Below are 17851 nucleotides of genomic sequence, written 5' to 3'. Positions count from 1 at the left end.
TAATGTCTTTGACTTTGGTATTTTAAGTTTGTTGAGACGGATTTTACTATGAGTGATAAATAATTTGGAAAGGATTAAATATGTTCATTGATTATAGTTTGATTATTCATTACTAAAGCTGAAGTGGTATAAAGCAGGTCAGTTTGGCTTTGTATTTAAAGTTTGTCAGGATATCTAAAATGTGTTATTACCAAAATTCCAAAAATATTGAGAACCAAAATCGGAATCGAGGTCTAAACAATATGAATATACATTGTCATTCTTGGAAAGCCAATTTTAAGAAAAGCTTCCTAAATTGGACTCATAGCACCAAACTTGAGAAGTTGTTGCAGGCAATCAGCATCCTGAATCAATACATTTAAAACTTCTGAAGATCAAGCTTATTCCAGTGGAAACCTGGATCCAGTACTTATATATCCAGTGGAAACCTGGATCCAGTACTTATATTTCATAAATGTTGGAATAAAAAATGATGAGAACTGACACAAATATAATCAAGGCAATATCATACTAAGAAAGGCTAAAAATGCTTCTGCTGCTGGCAAATCATCTGTACTGTCCCAAGCTGTTCCATCTTCTGTCACATGTATGACAAGTGTGTTCTGTACCACATTGTGGGTGCTATCTTCCAAGTAAAGGTTACAGCTCATTAATGTTGCATTTGTCTGAGTTCTAGGAATGAAACTTGTTGTACCTGTACACTATTGCTAGGTTTGTTTGGGTCCTATCTTCAGGGTCATTATCATGTCTTAATATTTCACATTTCTTTTATACTTTCCATTCCTCATAGAGACTTGAAATCATTGGAGATTAGCGGATGAAATTTGGAGTATTTGTGCATCATCTCTAGAGATATATCTTGTACCACATTCTAGGTAATAAGGTCAAGGTTAAGGTTCAGTTGTTTTTCTTTCTGTTATCTTTTATCAGTTCAATAAGTTTGGAGCTTTGAAATTAATGTATGCAACCTGAAATACATACATGTCATTGATAGGCGTGTGATACATCACATAGGTTCTTCCTATCTTCTGACCGCCATGTATAGCCTATCGTGTGCTGAAAAATGGCATTAAACCCTACAACAACAACAGATCCTATCTTCAAGGTCATTGCCTTGGTATTCTTTGCTTTAAAAAATTATTTTGTTTTCCATTGTAAAATTTTACAGCTATTTTAGACATGGTATAATTATCACTCAAATGTGTGGTGCCTGTTGGGGTATGTGTCCTATCTTCAAGATTACGGTTACAGGTCAGTATTTTAGGTGCAAGTAACATTTGCCCTTTTGCTTTCCAACTTAAGATATGTTTAAGATAAATGGATGAAGTTTATATTAGGTCACTTGAGGATTGGTTGCAATGCATTGCTGAGGTCTTGAACTATAAATCAAGGTCACCAGTCAATATTTTAATCTTTTTATTTCAAATTTGTTACAAAACTATTAAAACTGAGGTACAGGGATGAACTGTGGTAAACTTGTGGTTCTTAGTCTGATGGCACTTCATGTATCATGCATCACAGATTTTATCTTCAAGGTCATGCTCAGTGGCACAAGAATAATTACCCTTTTCTGTACTTTTCTTCAAATGGGCTTTAAGTTCCATTTCTGCCCGGTAACTTATCATCTGTTAGATTACTTTTTTTGTGAACTTTTGTGACCTCACGATGGGAAGCAGAGGACAGATGTATGCTGAATTCATTAATCCACTATGGAACTTTGTGCTTGTGAAAGCTATGCATTAATCTGTGGTCATCACAAACCTAGGAAGATTAAAGTTTCCCAAATTATGTTCTGATTTATATCGTCATAAAATGTTTCAAGTCTTTTGATCAAGAAATTGAAAACTGAAATTTTCTAAGTAAGCAGGACCATCTCTTTCACTATTCTCTCACTGGATTATCAGGATGGTTCATCTTGCTTTGGTCCCATTTGTTCATACATTTGACTGTCAACAGATTTGTCATAATTCAGACATGATTTTTCTCCTATTTAAAGTGGAATTTACGCTTTTCTCCTGACTGGAATCAGATTTGTCTTGATATAGTCCGTTTTTTCTATCTCTGATCCGTTTTTAAAAAACGGCCTGTCTGGTCCCATTCCGCAGCGACCCTTGTAAATTATTTGTTCCATATATTAGTTAACACACAACTCTCGTAATGAGTATTCTGATGGGTCAAAGGTTTAAATTCATCCAATGGATCTTTGTGTAATGGAAACTGATGGCAATGGAAGGAAGAAGCATGCTTGCAAAACATGGCGTCCTGAGTTGTTGAGAGAGACCATGAGACAAAATATTTAAATAAAGGTTTAAAAAAACATATGGAAATGGGAATGGCTGGAGTGAAAAGTTGACAGAAAATTTAGTTGAGCCCAGAAAGTCAGTGGTGACAAAAAGGAAGGCTAAAAAATCTTTGCCAAAGCTACAAAAAGAAATTAACTGGTTTATCAACAGGCTGTGTCCATTGGAGAAAAAGACAAGTGAATGTATGGGATTATTTGTATATAGTTGATATACTTGGGGTGTTTATTTTACAGATTTGTTATGAAAAGAGAAAAGTACAATATATTTGCTGCAAAAATTGACAAATTGTGACTTAATGATGTGAACACTAGCATGCACATGAAATAACTTAAGCATCAATAGTATTGGAGAACAAATTCATGTGACAATCAATATTGTGAAATTATTTAAGTAAAGTTGAACATTTTTGGTAAGTTTTTTAGTTTTTCAAATGATTATTTTATTTTTTTTATCATCATAAGTTGCACGAGGAGCAGTTTTTTTTTTAGTGTAAAATGCATTTTTGGTCCGGAGGCTTTTAGACCCCTGGACTCCCAGATTGGGGACACTGCCCCTCAAGACCCTGTTGGAGGGAGGACCCATAAACCTCCCTTAAAAAATGTTCAGCTTTTTTTTTTTGGCACACCAAAATCGTGTCTAATAATAACAGTTATTTATACACTTTGCATTTTTTTTCAAGGGTCATGCCCCTTTAATGATCAATCGACTTCCTTATCTTTGTGCTTTTCAAGCATCAGTACATCTGTGATGAAATCGATTCATTATTATTAAAGATTCATGCATTTTACTCTTGTATATTATTTGACAAAATCTTTGTTTATGCCAGATATAATTGCAATTCATCAATACACGTGATTCATTAAAAAGTTAGTGAAAGATATTACAGACTAATATTTCTGTGGTCTTGAATTATTTCTCTTTTTTCTTCCAGGTATTATACCTTTTCACCTAAGCTACTTGTAGATTTCTATACCCTTTTAACCTTCCTAAAATGAACTCAAAAGGTTAATTATTGATCTTAATCCCATGGCTTGTAAAGGCAGCATCCACTTTGTGTTCCCAGTTGACAGCCTTTGATTGAGCCATGAACTTGATACTTGTTCATTGCCAAGTAGAATCTATATTCAGTTCACAGTGGGTGTTTATTTGAACTTAGTGATCTGAAACCTTTTTGGTTAACAGTATATCCTTTAATGGATTTCACAGCCTGTATGATCAAAGCGTCAGAGAGCCCATGTTCAGTCTCCACGTAAGCACCTGCGGATAATAGTAAAGATAAAGATAAGAAATTAGAGTTTGCAATGACAATGGAGGGTTTCTTAACTTTATTTTGGTGACTCTCACAAATCAGGATGAATTCTTGGGCCTTAAACAGTGCTATTAGACAATGACATTTATAGGATACTGTGAATTGCTTTGTTTGTAAAATGAATAGAATTAACATTGCGTGAATGTGACCATTCAGCACTTCCTTTTTATACCAGTATGTCACCTATAAGAGGTTAATACATTTTTCGTAGACATGGATTTAAAATATCATGCTTTATGAATTTCTGTTGATTTTGTTACACAGAGAGGGACAAAATGCAAGTAATCAGTTTATATGTGGCATATGCCACTCAATAGTATAATTGTATTTATTTGACTCGTTTTCTCTTTTTTTTCTTCTTCCCAGTCTATTTATCTATCTTGCCATACATTTTTGCAAGTGCAACTTGGACTTGATGACAGGACCCTCATTATTGATGGATATGACTTGCAAAGTACACCCTGGCTGAGAGGATTGTCATGGAGAAATGGGGGTGGGTGGGGGTAGTTTTGTAGTCCGAGAGTGTATATGGTATTAAGTTTTTCTTAATTCTTCAGTAAGAGGCCATTAGCTTTAGTGCTGCTTGTATATATCCAACAGGTCACAAGTTTGTGGAAACGTCGTTTGGCACCCCTCCCCCCCCCCCCCCCCCCCCCCAAGTATGTTATGAAATCTTTGCTTTTTGCAACTTTTATAATTTTCTGACTTGGAAAGTTGGTGTATTATCACTTGGCACTTGACTATTTTGGAATGGTAAGGTTTAAAGTAGTATTTGGTGGGGAGGTGTGTTTAAAAAAAGTAAATATGGATTATACTTGAAATATTCAGGCTTCGATACCTATTAATTAATGTGGCCAAAAACGCTGTTATCTTTGGAGAAAGTGCTTCCAAGCTGGTCCACTTGTGGTAATTCCTTCAAGAATATAGACTAGCTTGGTGAAAACAAAGACCTGCCATTTGGTTTAACCCAATTTGTGTGGTTCGAATTCGGTGAAGCAATGGATTAAAGTTTTGCAGACTATTTAATCAACCATTGTATAGAAAATTACTTGATAGTGTTCCTAAAATGACTAATTGTGCAGTTAAAGAAGCACATAGGGGTAAACAGCGGTAGTTATGGGGCAGGTTGTGATGCCCCCTGATTTCAGCTGTTGACACTGCTCAGCATCTAGCACAGGGTATATACACATTCCTGATCAATCAGTCATGAACTAGCCCTAGGTTGCAACAGAGTTGAAAAACTGAACAGAGAATGAAAATTCTTTAAACAGCATCAAATAATGCTGCAAATTTAAAGCAAAAGGTTATTACAGAAATATCATTTGCTCTGATAGAATTTACCTTTTTTTTTTTGTACCTGAAACTTCAAAAGGCCTTCAGAGAGCTTTGGTGTCCCCTTGGGCTGCATTGAATCTTAGAGAATAGTAACTGTTGCTCAATATTGTTGAATTCAGGCAGGTGTTTGGACATCCAACACCATGCCTACTTTATACTTTCAGGTGCTGTATGATGGATGCAGGAGCGGCTTGAAGGTGGGTACATGCACTTTACAGAGATACCAGTGAACTGATATAGTACCTCTAAAGATTAAAACATGCTACACAATTTATTTATTTTTAAAGAAACGTGTGTTTTTAACACTGCAGCCTTCACAAAATGTCATAGGCTTATTTCTGTGGCTATATACATGTACGTTTAGCCTATTCTCATAAATCCAGTACCATATACAGGCAAAAGCATTAAAATGGGTTAATTTTTCATGGTCAAGATTGATGGGACTTTGAAAAAATAGATTGCTTAAGATGGGTAATTATTTAATTCAATACATGGCTTGTGAGGCATATTCTTTTTGTAAAATGAATTGATTAAAAAAAATTCAAAGATTTCATTGTTGCTACAGATCATAAGATTCAGTCACAAACTCTTTGGAAATTTTAAGATGCATTTCCTAAAGTACAAGTTTTAGTACCATATATCCTCTTATAAGTTGAGTCAGACTGCAAAGAACAAAGACTGTGATCTGCTGTAGCATAATGTGCTTGCAGGTCGGGGTCTGTGTTCTACTGATTACTCCTAACAAACTACACAGAGCCAGATCTGACAGCACATTATATGCCAGCAGATTTGGGTCTGTGCAGTTTGCAGTTGGATTTGTCTTATAAGCAAGATTATATGGTAATGATGTTACCCACAATTAAGAGTCACTCAATGTGAACCCACAAATAACGAGTTACATTCAGTAGTAACAGTTTTGGTTGGATTAATGAGACTAGACTGTCCTTTCAGTATTTTCTCCAGGTTGTACGAGTGTGCAAATCCCTGCTAAAATGGAATGAATCCCCCATTAAATATGAGAGAACAAAGTGATAAAATCATATACAGCTGATATGCCTTGAGCATATACACAAAGTTCAATTTGATCATGTAAACGTTGGACTTTGAGATTAAATGTCATAATAAAGTGTAAATGACTTCGCAATTGAGCACTGAAACTCTTTGATATCTAATTAAGGCATTTTACTACTGCGCTCACTGAGTTTGTACTATGACAGATATGACGTTTTTGGTACTCTGTTTATAGTGCATATGGTTTAGTGCCAGTCATAGCATACTATTGCAGCTGCTGTGCTGCTTTGAAAAATATACAACTGTACATTTTGTGTGTATTCAGTCATTTTTGTTTATTACACAAATTTCTTGAAACATACTATAACTGGTCTTTTAATAGGTCGTGTTCTTGTATAAAATCTGACCTTCCTTGAAATTGTTAATCCCCTATTACAAAAATTCCTGAGAGGAATTCACCCTCTTTTATGAAAAACCTGGAGAAATCACTGCCTTTTATAGCATATTATTGACACAAAAATAAAAACACAACTGGACCTATTGCAAGAAAGAACAATAATTGACTTAAAAAATTTCACATGCAGTTGTCTGTGACGCCTGACAGAGTGATTATTATTAAAAGATGTATATTTCCAGACGAATATGATGCTTATATCATTGTGTCCTTCGTCAATGCCACCTTGGTACTGTCCATTGGAGAGACTGTAGAGGAAGTGACAGACTCCGGTTTTCTTGGCACCACTCCCACCCTGTCTTGCTCCCAACTTGGAGATGACGCCCTTGTTCAGGTATTTTATCGCTTCATTTTATTCATGTGGCATTTTGTAAACCCTTTTAATAATTTCAGTATTACACAGTAGGGTGTAAGCCATATATGTTTGGTTTTTAAATGTTATTTATGTTGTACCACACTGTTGCATATAGGATCCAAGAGCAGGAGATGTCATGTCCCCTACTTCAGATTTAAGGGCACGACATTTAAAAGGGAAAGGAAAATAATAATACATAATTGCACCAAAAATGCTATAAAAATGAGATAATCATGTTTGCTTTGTCCGTTTTGCTGCCAGAAATTTGTCACAAGCACTGTACTATCATATTTTCATTGGACAATACATTATTGCAATGAAATTTTTATCATATGCTCAAATAATTTGTGAAAACATTAACATGTTTGAATATCAGGCTAAACTGAAATGAACTGCACCATGTAATTTTCTCTTACGATCTTGCTCTTGTTTGACGTTAGTGTATACTCATATCTACCAACATTCATGTTTTCTAAAAAAAACTGTTTTTTCCAAACATAAAAATCATTCGTTAAATGACAAATTGTGTATTTGCATGACTAGTTTCTTGTCACTATTCCACCTCAAACTGAATCTTCCTTGTCTTTGGAGTGACTTGAACCTCGAAGATGTGTTTTGCCAATGGCTGACAAATACTTTACGTTGAAACTTGGATGACTACCACAAATTTTTATTGTTTATCCTGGACAAGTACATTGTATAAAAAAGATATTGACATCTTTAGTTTTTTTCTCTCACCTTTTTGTGACTTCAGCCATTGCTAATGCCAACATGGACATGGATGGACATCCACAATTGAAAACTATTCAGTTTAGGGTTTGATTATTTTCTAACAAAAGAGCATGCATAAGTGGCAGACAGGGTTAGGATTTGGGGGACATGGGACAGAAAATAAACTGATGCCAGGAAATGTACACTTTATTTTGTTGAACAAAACATTGCTAAAAGTTGTCATGTGATAGAATTGGTATATTTTTGTGAGCATTGCAGATAAGTTTATGAAAGTACTGGAATGATTTCATTTTTATTATTTTTTTGTTTTCATATGCAAGAGACAAAAATTATCTTAGTTGATAATTTTTACATGCAATATGCTTCTCCTAAATTGATTATTTTGATTTCATACTTATCTATGAAATCAAAATTTTTCATTGGGTTCTAATTTTCATAGATTTTGTTGTTCCTTACACCAGTAAACTTTAAGATACAGTGAGCAGTAACCCCTCTTTGGAAAGAACTGGACAACCCTCCAAAATCCACAAGTTTAAGTAAAAAGACAAAAATTCATATTTCACCACACAAAAAAAATGGATACCTTCAGACTACATGACTAACTGGCCTTGTACACAGGTGATCACTGTATAGAAGTTCATTTTCAAAATTATATTTTTTTAAAACAAATGATGTGTTATCTTATTATTATTTTTAGTACATTATCAATAGATATTTTTATGTTTACTTAACAAAATGATAAGTTCCACATGTTCTCCCCCAAATTTATGTGCCACACAAAATTATACATTTTTTTTTCATCCAGCAAGTAAATTTAAATTGAGAGCAATTTCTGATCTTTATTTATATGCACCGTGAGAAAAACACAAATTTCAGTAATAATCGACAGTTTACATTTCATAGCAAAACAACAGACTGATCTGGATGACCAGCTTGTACAAATTAAGCTTGGAAAACAGCTGTGTACACTTGCTGTTTGCTTAATTAGCCAAGATACTGTTAGCTTATATTAGATACCTGTGGTGAATAGGGAATCAGTAGATGCCTCATATTACTGTTCATATTAACAAATGAACTGACACTTCTTCTGTTAAAGAGAAGTTTTTTAATATTGAATGACCCCTGATCCTAATGAAAAGGTATGCAACTTGTAACTCTCCTCAAGGATGAATCTTTTTTTTGTCATCAGAGATGGCTTTCATTCACAGGCAGATAGATAAAGGTATCAAACCTTACATGTCACACGGGTATTTAAAAAAAAGGTGACTTCCATTTCAGCTGTGATAAGCTGGCCACTTTTCCCATCATGCAGCAAATGAATTACCTCAGACCTAAACTATGAAAAGAAAAACTGCCTTGCTTTCCAGTTTGACACCTGTAAATTACAGTGACATTGTGAGTTGAGTATGGGAGAATAAGTGAAATAAGAAATGTTTGCACATTGATTCACATAATATTCCCTCCTTTGTCTAAACAATACCTTTCTCATGAAGTAAATGTTTAGTTTGTGTTTTTGGCCCAGTAGATGTGTTGGACCCTTTGTGGGACTCACTTGTATTATTAGGATAAAATCTAATTGGATAAAAAAAAATCTCACAGTAACACAATGAAACAAATTTGGTCAAGTGCTTTGGTTTATGAATTTCATTATTTAAAAAAATTGTATTGCTTTATTCAGATTTATCCTGATGGAATTCGTCACATTCGTTCAGACAAGCGTGTGAATGAGTGGAAAACCCCAGGGAAGAAATCCATTGTAAAGTGTGCTGTAAATCAGAGACAGGTGGTGATTGCCCTCACTGGTGGAGAGCTAGTGTACTTTGAAATGGACCCAGTAAGATAATTTTACCATCCATTTACTTATTCCCAGGATTCTTAAATGGTTTATTACAGGATAAGGAGCATGAATATCCAGAAAATCTAACATCAGCTTTGAAACTAGAGCAGCCATTCGTATAAGCAGCCTTTAATCGGTCGATATTATGAATTTTGATAGCCAACATGTTGAGAGATACATTTGTTCATTGGAGTCCAGATATTCTAAGCAGTGTATGAATAAAGTGTGTATAAAATTCTTTGTCAGGTAGGATAGTATGTATATCTTCAATAATCTACATCACAGACATTGAAAATGTATTTTTTGTTTGTAAATTAAACTTTTTGTTGGATATTTGGTCAATTTAAAGTTAATTTTTCTACATTTACTGCCGATAGTTTTAAAAGAAATAAGCTTGCCTCAAGAAGTAAACAATATAAAAAATAGTTTTCTTGAGAATGTCATCTCCTTGTCAAGCATAGCTATATATAAATATTAAAATTATTTATCTGAGAATGTTACATATGTGTAAAGTTTACTGTGTAAAATGATTATAATTATTTACCTGAGAATGTTACCTCCTTGGAATGCATAAAAATGATCTTTTTTTCTCCCATTAGTCTGGACAGCTAAATGAGTACACTGAGAGGAAGGAGATGTCAACAGAAGTGGTGTGCATGGGACTGGGGCGTGTACCAGCAGGGGAGCAGAGATGTCGATTTCTAGCTGTTGGTCTCTCAGACAACACTGTCAGGATTATATCCCTTGATCCATCAGTATGTTATCACCATCGTTATTATTTGTTGAAATATAGGATCCATTGCTGCCAATCCACATGATTTTGGCATGAATTTCACGACTTTCTGTAGCGATTCATGGATTCATGCCGCATGCAAAAAATCATGACTTCTCCAATTCTCAGTTATTTTAAAATTTCCCATTAGGTGTCAGTTGTGATATCGGCAGTTGCCAAAATGGTCTGGTGCTGCTCGTCGCACATTAGTAGAACTGTAGCCCAGTTGTACAGTTGACCTGGTAGCATGCATTTTAATATATATATATATATATATATATATATATATATATATATATATATATATATATATATATATATATATATATGTGTGTGTGTGTGTGTGTGTAGTTTTACAAATGCTTTTGAAAGAAACCAGGTTGTAGCTGGATATTTTCTCCACGTATGGGCTGCCAACACTGTTTACTGTTTGACATCACATCTTGAAAATGGCTTCACCACCAAGGAAAAAGAAAAATAACATGTATTGCACAAAAAGTGAAGTTTAATTTGGAATATACCAAAAATTGGTAGTGCATTCAGCCATCAAATACTGATATACATAATGCTTTTTGCATAGAGTCTGCCACAAATTTTAGCATTGGGCATGGTGGCAGAGACAACATGAGGAAGCACATTGGTAGCAAAAAGCACATAGAGTTTGGGAAACTACATGAAGACAGCTTTTTCGAGTGTTTGGAATTTTTGAGATTGAAAGATTATCATATATTGTAATTTGCTTCAGTTAAGTTTTCTGGCCATGCGCCGACACCACTCAAATGTTCACCGTTCAACGTTTCATCTTCTGGATTAATACCATTTCATAACTAAGCTACACTGCAGTTAAAATGTTTTCACCTCCAAGGAAAAAGATTTGTATTCCACAAAAAGTGAAGTATAGATTGGAGTACACCAAAATTTGGCCTAGCATTTAGCCATCAAACATCAATGTACATTATACTTTTTGCACCTTATTGTGCCGCAAATCTTACAATTGGGAATGTGCACAAAGGCTGGTATTCTTGCTTACAATTTACCTGTCATACATGTACCGTGTAGTAATATTTTATAGTACATGTATGGCAGATAAACTGTAAGCAGTGATACAAGCCCCCTGTGGGCATGTGGCAGAAGGATGTGAAAAAGCACCGCTATAGCACCCCCCAGCAGATATCAGTTTTGGAGTACTTAAGCCACCTACTCAAGTCAAGCATGCTGCCAATGCTGAAGCGGGGCCCCAAGTGGCGGAGTGGTCTAAAGCACTCACCGTTCCAGATCACTGCCATCTCACCTCTGTCTGCGTGTGCTCGAGTCCAAGGCTCAGCTAGCGTGGGTATGTGGGAAAGCCTGCCAGTAGCTTCTCGTGGGTCAGTGGTTCTTCCCTGGGTTTTCCAGGGTTCTTCCTCCACCAGTTATACTGGCCACCATGTATAGCCTATCTTGTGCTTAAAAATGGTGTTAAACCCTAGAACAATAACAACCAATACTGAAGCATTTTTTGTGAGCTTTTTTGTTGAACATAACCTGTCTTTCTCATTGGAGGTCAGCAACAGTGACAATGAAAGATTATTTCCTATTGCGAGAATTTATTTTTTTACCATAGCCTGATTGAGGAAGTTCAAGTCTGCCACAGCATCATATCATGACAAAGAGCATGTAGTTTGTGTATATCAGTACAAATTTGGCTGCAAATAAAGTAGTACATGTAATCAATGTAAATAATGTTTTCTTTTTCTTTTGGGATTTTCAAATAATGCAGTTACTGGCCATCGATGTGGAAGGAGTTGGTGTCATGATATAATTTTTAACTAGTTTCATATATAATTCACTAATTTTTATCCCACTTTTCACTATTTGCGAGTCTGGAGGGTTGGCAGCTCTGGGGATTGTTTTATCTTTTAATGTACTTATGGGTCCTTTCATTAGAAAGTCAACACAAGTGTTCCTTTCCGTGATGTTTTTTTTGGTTAAATCATAGTTAATTGACTGGTCTTGAAGAATAATTTGTTGGGCATTTATTATTGTTGGTCCATCAAGATCTTCTGACATGAATTTATAAAAAGCTGACAAAAGAATATATACTTTAAACTGCCCTGACCTTAAAGTTGTGTTGATTCGGAAATGTTGCAGTTTTAATTCCAGTGAATTTAAAAAAAACTTAAATATGTTTTTACGGTATTTATACTTTAGGTTGTGCCATGGATTATGATACTCTGCACAATTCATTATGAGGTGTTTGTTACACTTGGGACTGTTCTATTGAAACTGGGACTGTTCTGTTGAAACAGACATGGTACTCTGCAGAAACAGATTTAAAACAGTACATTCAAAGATACTTGAATTACTTTAAAATTCTGATAAAATTTATATAGAATTCTCAAGTGCATTTATGAGTGACTATAAATATTTCAGAGTGCTTTCTCTGGGTTCCTTGACTGTTTACTGAAATAGTGCCTAATACCCATTCTACACAACATACTTCTCCATTTTTGTAGGACTGTTTATCACCATTGAGCATGCAAGCACTGCCAGCTCCTCCTGAGTCCCTATGCATCATTGAGATGGGAGGAGCAGAAGCAAAAGAGGAGACGGGTGAGCCAGGCTCTGTCGGAGGACTCTTCCTCAACATAGGCCTGCAGGTAACAATTCTGATGGTTATAATATTTTCAGCTTTGTCTAGTCTATTTACAAGTGAGTTAGAGTATGTCTCTGATGCGGGAGGTTGCAGGTTTGAACCCCGGCCAAGTCATACCAAAGACATAAAAATGGTACTAACAACTGCCTCGCTTGGCAATCAGCAAGAGGTTAGTGTTAGGACTGGTCGGCCTGGTGTCAGAATAATGTGATTGGGTGGGACATATGCTACATTTCTGCGGCATGATGCCTTATTGTTAGACATCACTATAAACTGTCATACTGCATACATCATAGTGATATGACTGAAATTTTTTTAAAGCTATGCTAACAATCCAAATCACACACATACACACAAGTGTTAGACATCACTATAAACCGTCATACTGCATACATCGTAGTAATATGATTGAAAAATTGGTAAAGCTACGTTAACAGTCCAAATCACATACACATCTACAATTGAAGAAAACTATGCATGTAAAAAAAAAAGTCAAAACAAAGTAGGTGTACATGAACAAGTTTCTACTGAAAAATTCCCATATACTTCTACAGTAATCAGTACTTCTTGAAAAATAGCTTTAGAAATAATACAGCTTGTAAGAATTTTGTCTTATGTCAGAATAGTTGAAGCAAAAAATGTGAAGATGCATGTGAGCAGGGGTCTCAAGCTCAAATCACCATGCGGGCCACATGGGAATTAGTACATTGGCCAGAGGGCTGCATGACTGATACCGTTTCATACAGCTGAAGTGGCTAATATAAAAGATGGCCATTTGAAATAATGAAACCAAGAAGTAAACATAATAATCGTATTTTTATCAAAACTGTCTTGCAGTGAAGAAAATATTTGTTTTGAATAAAGCATCTTACCTTTTAACAGAAACCTATTTTTTTGTTTTGAAAAACAAAAAACTTGTTATCCCCCCACCCAGTATTCTTGAAAACTAATATGGTAAAACCATCAGATAGCAGAGAGTCGAGTCAAGGGATTTTCTCCAATATAAATTGAGACTTTTGTAATGTGTACAGAAGCAGGCAGTGCTATGATATCAGTTAATTACAAGTCTTTGTTTAAATCTGCAACCCCACAGGATGGGTATTACTGTATTGGTTTTGTCTCTTTCTTCAGAATGGTGTGTTGTTGCGAACTGTTCTGGATACAGTTACTGGTGACCTGTCAGACACCAGGACCAGATATCTAGGATCCCGGGCAGTCAAGCTATTCAGAATCTCCATGCAGGGTTCTGAGGCCGTAAGTATAACAGATTTTATTGGTAGATTTCATTTTATTGATGTTCAAAGAAGTGAAATGTCACTTTTTTAACTTATTTTTCTGATGTAAACATCCTGTTTGAAGATTTCAGTTTGCAGGTGTTCAGAGAAGTGAAATTTAATATTTTTATCTCACAAGTTTGACATAATTATCTCTTTTTGTGGCAATGGCAGCAATAGTTTTGAAGTTTTGTGTTCAAGTTTTTGCAAGTCAGATATGGGCTGATATATGATGGCACTGATTCAGGTTCATGATTCCGTGGAACACTTGTTTTAGCTATTGTTACTTTAAATTTTTGAAATTCTTTAACTCATTAACCCCTAGAGGTTTTTGTTGTTTTTGCCTGAAATGTGAGTAGGAAACACATTTTGGGGGCTATTTCTGAATACATCCCCATACATTGACTTCCAAGAGATTTCCTATTAACCTAATGTCTAGTTGTGTTAGAAACATTGTTTTTCATTGGCTTTTTCACTCATGCATGAGCAGAAGGGTAAAAGTTGGAGAGCTTCTTTTTTTTTTGTGCTTAATGGACCCATCATTTTCGTATAGAGACCACTCTTTATTCCAAATGCGCATCTTATCCTACTTTCTGCCAAGGTTTGCCTATCCGTGTGCAGTTCAGACCAGTCTGCCTTAGATCTAAGGCCAAAAAGTCTAAAATCCGGACACAAAATCAGATTCCGACCATGGGCAGATTTTGGGTGGAAAATAATCAGGTCAAACAAATTAGGTTTTTCCCTCTGTATTTTTTAGTGCAACTAGGCTGTCCAGATTATTTGGTATCATTGTAGAGCTACATCTTTCTACCTTTCTATAATACCACCCACTTTAGTGTATCATACATGACATTGACGCTACAAAGCTTGGCAGTAGGCTACTACCTCCTGATGCATAAATGAGGTTCCAGGGGTTAATGAGTTAAACAAGAATAAAATATATGATGAGATGAAACTTTTTTTGCAGTAAAACTATTAACAGTTGAATTTTCTTGTAATTCACACTTTCTGAGGTTTTCAGCTTCTTTAAATTAAAAATAAGGTTTAATTTCCAAAGAAATCTTGCCATTAACATAACCCATTTTCAGATGACTTTACCAAAACTAACGCTGTTTGGTTTAAGTTGGTTCGTGCACATATACATGCTGTGCTATATTTAAGCCTGTAAGTTTGTTCAGTGGTTCTTATTTTTTATAAAAATAGTTTTGTTTTTACTAATAATAGTGAATATCTTTACACTCATACCAAAATAGGTAACAAAGTATATATCTACTGGCCTTTCAGATCAATTTTTATGTCCATGGAGGTGACTCGAATTTAGGTAAATGGTTACACCTGATAGTTATCTTTCATGCACGTTCTACTGTTGGTAGTAATTGGAATAATTAAAGAATGTTTTTTTAAAGGAATCAAAATAATTTTAATGTAATGTTTTAGATAGTAACATAAAAATAACGCAAACAAAAGGAAATTTAGAAAAATATTTTAATGATTATTTAGAGCAATATGTTTATAATTGTTGAAGATATTATGAATAGCACTATCACTGGAATTATGTTCTTTCCATCTGATCTTATGAAAATAATATCACTTCAACCGTACAAGCCTTTACCATTCTGAATACTTTGATTAGAAAAGTGATCTCACTGATCTGAAAATGTTTTGTAGGTCCTGGCTATGTCTAGTCGCTCTTGGCTGAGTTACACCTACCAAAGCAGATTTCACCTAACACCTCTGTCTTATGAGACGCTAGAGTATGCTTCTGGTTTTGCTTCGGAACAGTGTCCTGAAGGCATTGTAGCCATTTCTACAAACACACTGAGGTAAGCTTATCCCCCATTGTGTGATTGTTGTGGGCATATCCATCTGTCATTTGTTTAATATTCATAACAAGAAAGTACAATTGCCCCTTTTGCAAGGAAATGATATAAAACCAGAAATTGCCTATTCCTATTATGTTCTAGTATTATCAGGCAGATCTTTCTGGCCATCTGCCAACTCTTTATAGCAGAAGTCAAAGGAATAGTTGTTCCTTCTTATAATGAAAACTGCTGTTTGTGATCTTCAAAACAACCAATTGGGAGCCTTAAAGAAAAATATGTGGGAACACTTTATTACAGTCAAAGGTCATGTAAAATATAATTATAGCCCAAGTATCCTTAATGATTGAAAGTGACTAATTTGAAACTTCTTCCATGTCTTGTGAGGCAATGTCCAACACATTTACAGCCATCTTCAGTTTAGATGCATAGAGATGTGATGGACCAAATGAGGATGCATTTAAGAATGGAAGATGAACATTTGGTCCTCGAAGAAACTCAGTAGGATTAACCTTCAATGAATTAACTTCTCCATACTGATCTCTACTTGGTTTAGGGGTCACTGTGCATAGCATCATCCATAGTTTCATTCATGACTTTATTTTATGTTTTGTTTCCTGACAGGATTTTGGCACTGGAAAAGCTTGGTGCAGTGTTCAACCAAGTGTCTCACAGTCTGCAGTACACACCAAGGAAGTTTGTGATCCATCCAGAATCTAACCACCTAATCATCATAGAAACTGACCACAATGCTTACACAGAGGAAACCAAGCAGAGGAGAAAGCAAACCTTGGCTGATGTAAGTGCAGGCCTTAAGCTTTTAATTTATTTGAAATCACTTGTAGAGAAAGTTTAAAGAGATAGCCTTCCTGCTCCTTGTAATAGACTTATCAGGAAATGGATGACAGGTGAAAAAAAGGATAAACCTGCTTGGAAATAGTAAGTCATAGAAGATATTCCAAATTAACTGAGTCTTACTTTTGTCCCCTGCTTTTAAAAAATCATATTTCAGTCCATCTATTACACTTGTGTATTTGCTGTTAAGGTGTTTGAGGTAAAACTTTGTAAACTGCAAAATCAATTGCATGGCTCAATATTGCTCAGTATTTTGCTTTCAGCTCTACAACTTTCAAGTTGAGATTAAGGACTTGTATATGTTCATCATAATTAGAAGGTGGCATACACCACACTGGGGTTGTCTACTTATCAAGATCAAGGTCATGGCTAAATATTTGAAGTTTTCCCTTGCACCATCCCTTCTACTCTTAGTGTCTGCCTCAGATGCAAGAGATTATAGGTTCAAACACTGCCTGTGCAATACCAAAGACTTGTAAAACTGGTACTAGCAGCTGTCTCACTTGGCACTCAGCATTACGAGGTTAGTTAGTGTCAGGATAATGTGACTGGGTGGGACATCACACTACATGTCTGTGGCATGATGCCCCAGTGCTGGACATCACTATAAATTACCACACTGCAGACATCATAGCGATATGACGAAGATTGCTAAAGTTATGTTAAAAATTCAAATCACACACATGCACACACACACACACACACACACACACACACACACACAATTTCCACTCTACAAGATTCAAGCCGTTTGAAATTAAGGGATGACACTTGGTCTACTTGTACATCATTGTCAGGTGTAGAGCCATATGAGAGTAGGTGATGAAACCTCCTATATTTTTTTTGGTGCCATATTAAGGGCCTATCTTGATCAGTTAATAAAATTTTGTACACTTGTATATTTGAGTCGCTACAGGAGAAGAAACAAAATATTTCTGTTTAATGTTTTAATATTCAAAATTTTGGCTGAGTTAATAAAAAGATTATTAAGAAACTAAATCTGCTAAATAGCCTGTGACAAGGCCTAAATTGGGTGCTCTTAAGTAATGCAAAATCAATCATTAGTGTTATGTTGGGTATAGGTGACATTTTTAAAGTCACATGATGTGACATATAAATACTTGTAAGTTGGTCAATGACAAACTTTATCATAATTTCC

General features: G+C 35.3%; 1 protein-coding gene across 2 annotated transcripts in view; it reads left to right on the top strand.

Moving 5' to 3' along the window:
* LOC149780820 (splicing factor 3B subunit 3-like) overlaps positions 1 to 17851 on the top strand; it is a 59489-nt gene that overhangs the window by 27060 nt on the left and 14578 nt on the right. For both annotated transcript variants that reach the window (XM_089937887.1, XM_089937886.1), the window contains exons 15-21: positions 6595 to 6746; positions 9178 to 9333; positions 9936 to 10091; positions 12604 to 12747; positions 13875 to 13997; positions 15686 to 15840; positions 16462 to 16636. In XM_089937887.1, coding sequence (XP_089794013.1) covers positions 6595 to 6746; positions 9178 to 9333; positions 9936 to 10091; positions 12604 to 12747; positions 13875 to 13997; positions 15686 to 15840; positions 16462 to 16636 — 1061 coding nt within the window. The remainder of the gene's footprint in view (positions 1 to 6594; positions 6747 to 9177; positions 9334 to 9935; positions 10092 to 12603; positions 12748 to 13874; positions 13998 to 15685; positions 15841 to 16461; positions 16637 to 17851) is intronic.

The sequence above is a fragment of the Sinohyriopsis cumingii genome, chromosome 16 (assembly GCF_028554795.1).
Source record: "Sinohyriopsis cumingii isolate HCF-2022 chromosome 16, ASM2855479v2, whole genome shotgun sequence".
Classification (NCBI taxonomy): Eukaryota; Metazoa; Mollusca; class Bivalvia; order Unionida; family Unionidae; genus Sinohyriopsis; species Sinohyriopsis cumingii.
The sequence above is the reverse complement of the archived record's forward strand: the minus strand, read 5'-3'. Positions and strand labels throughout refer to the sequence as shown.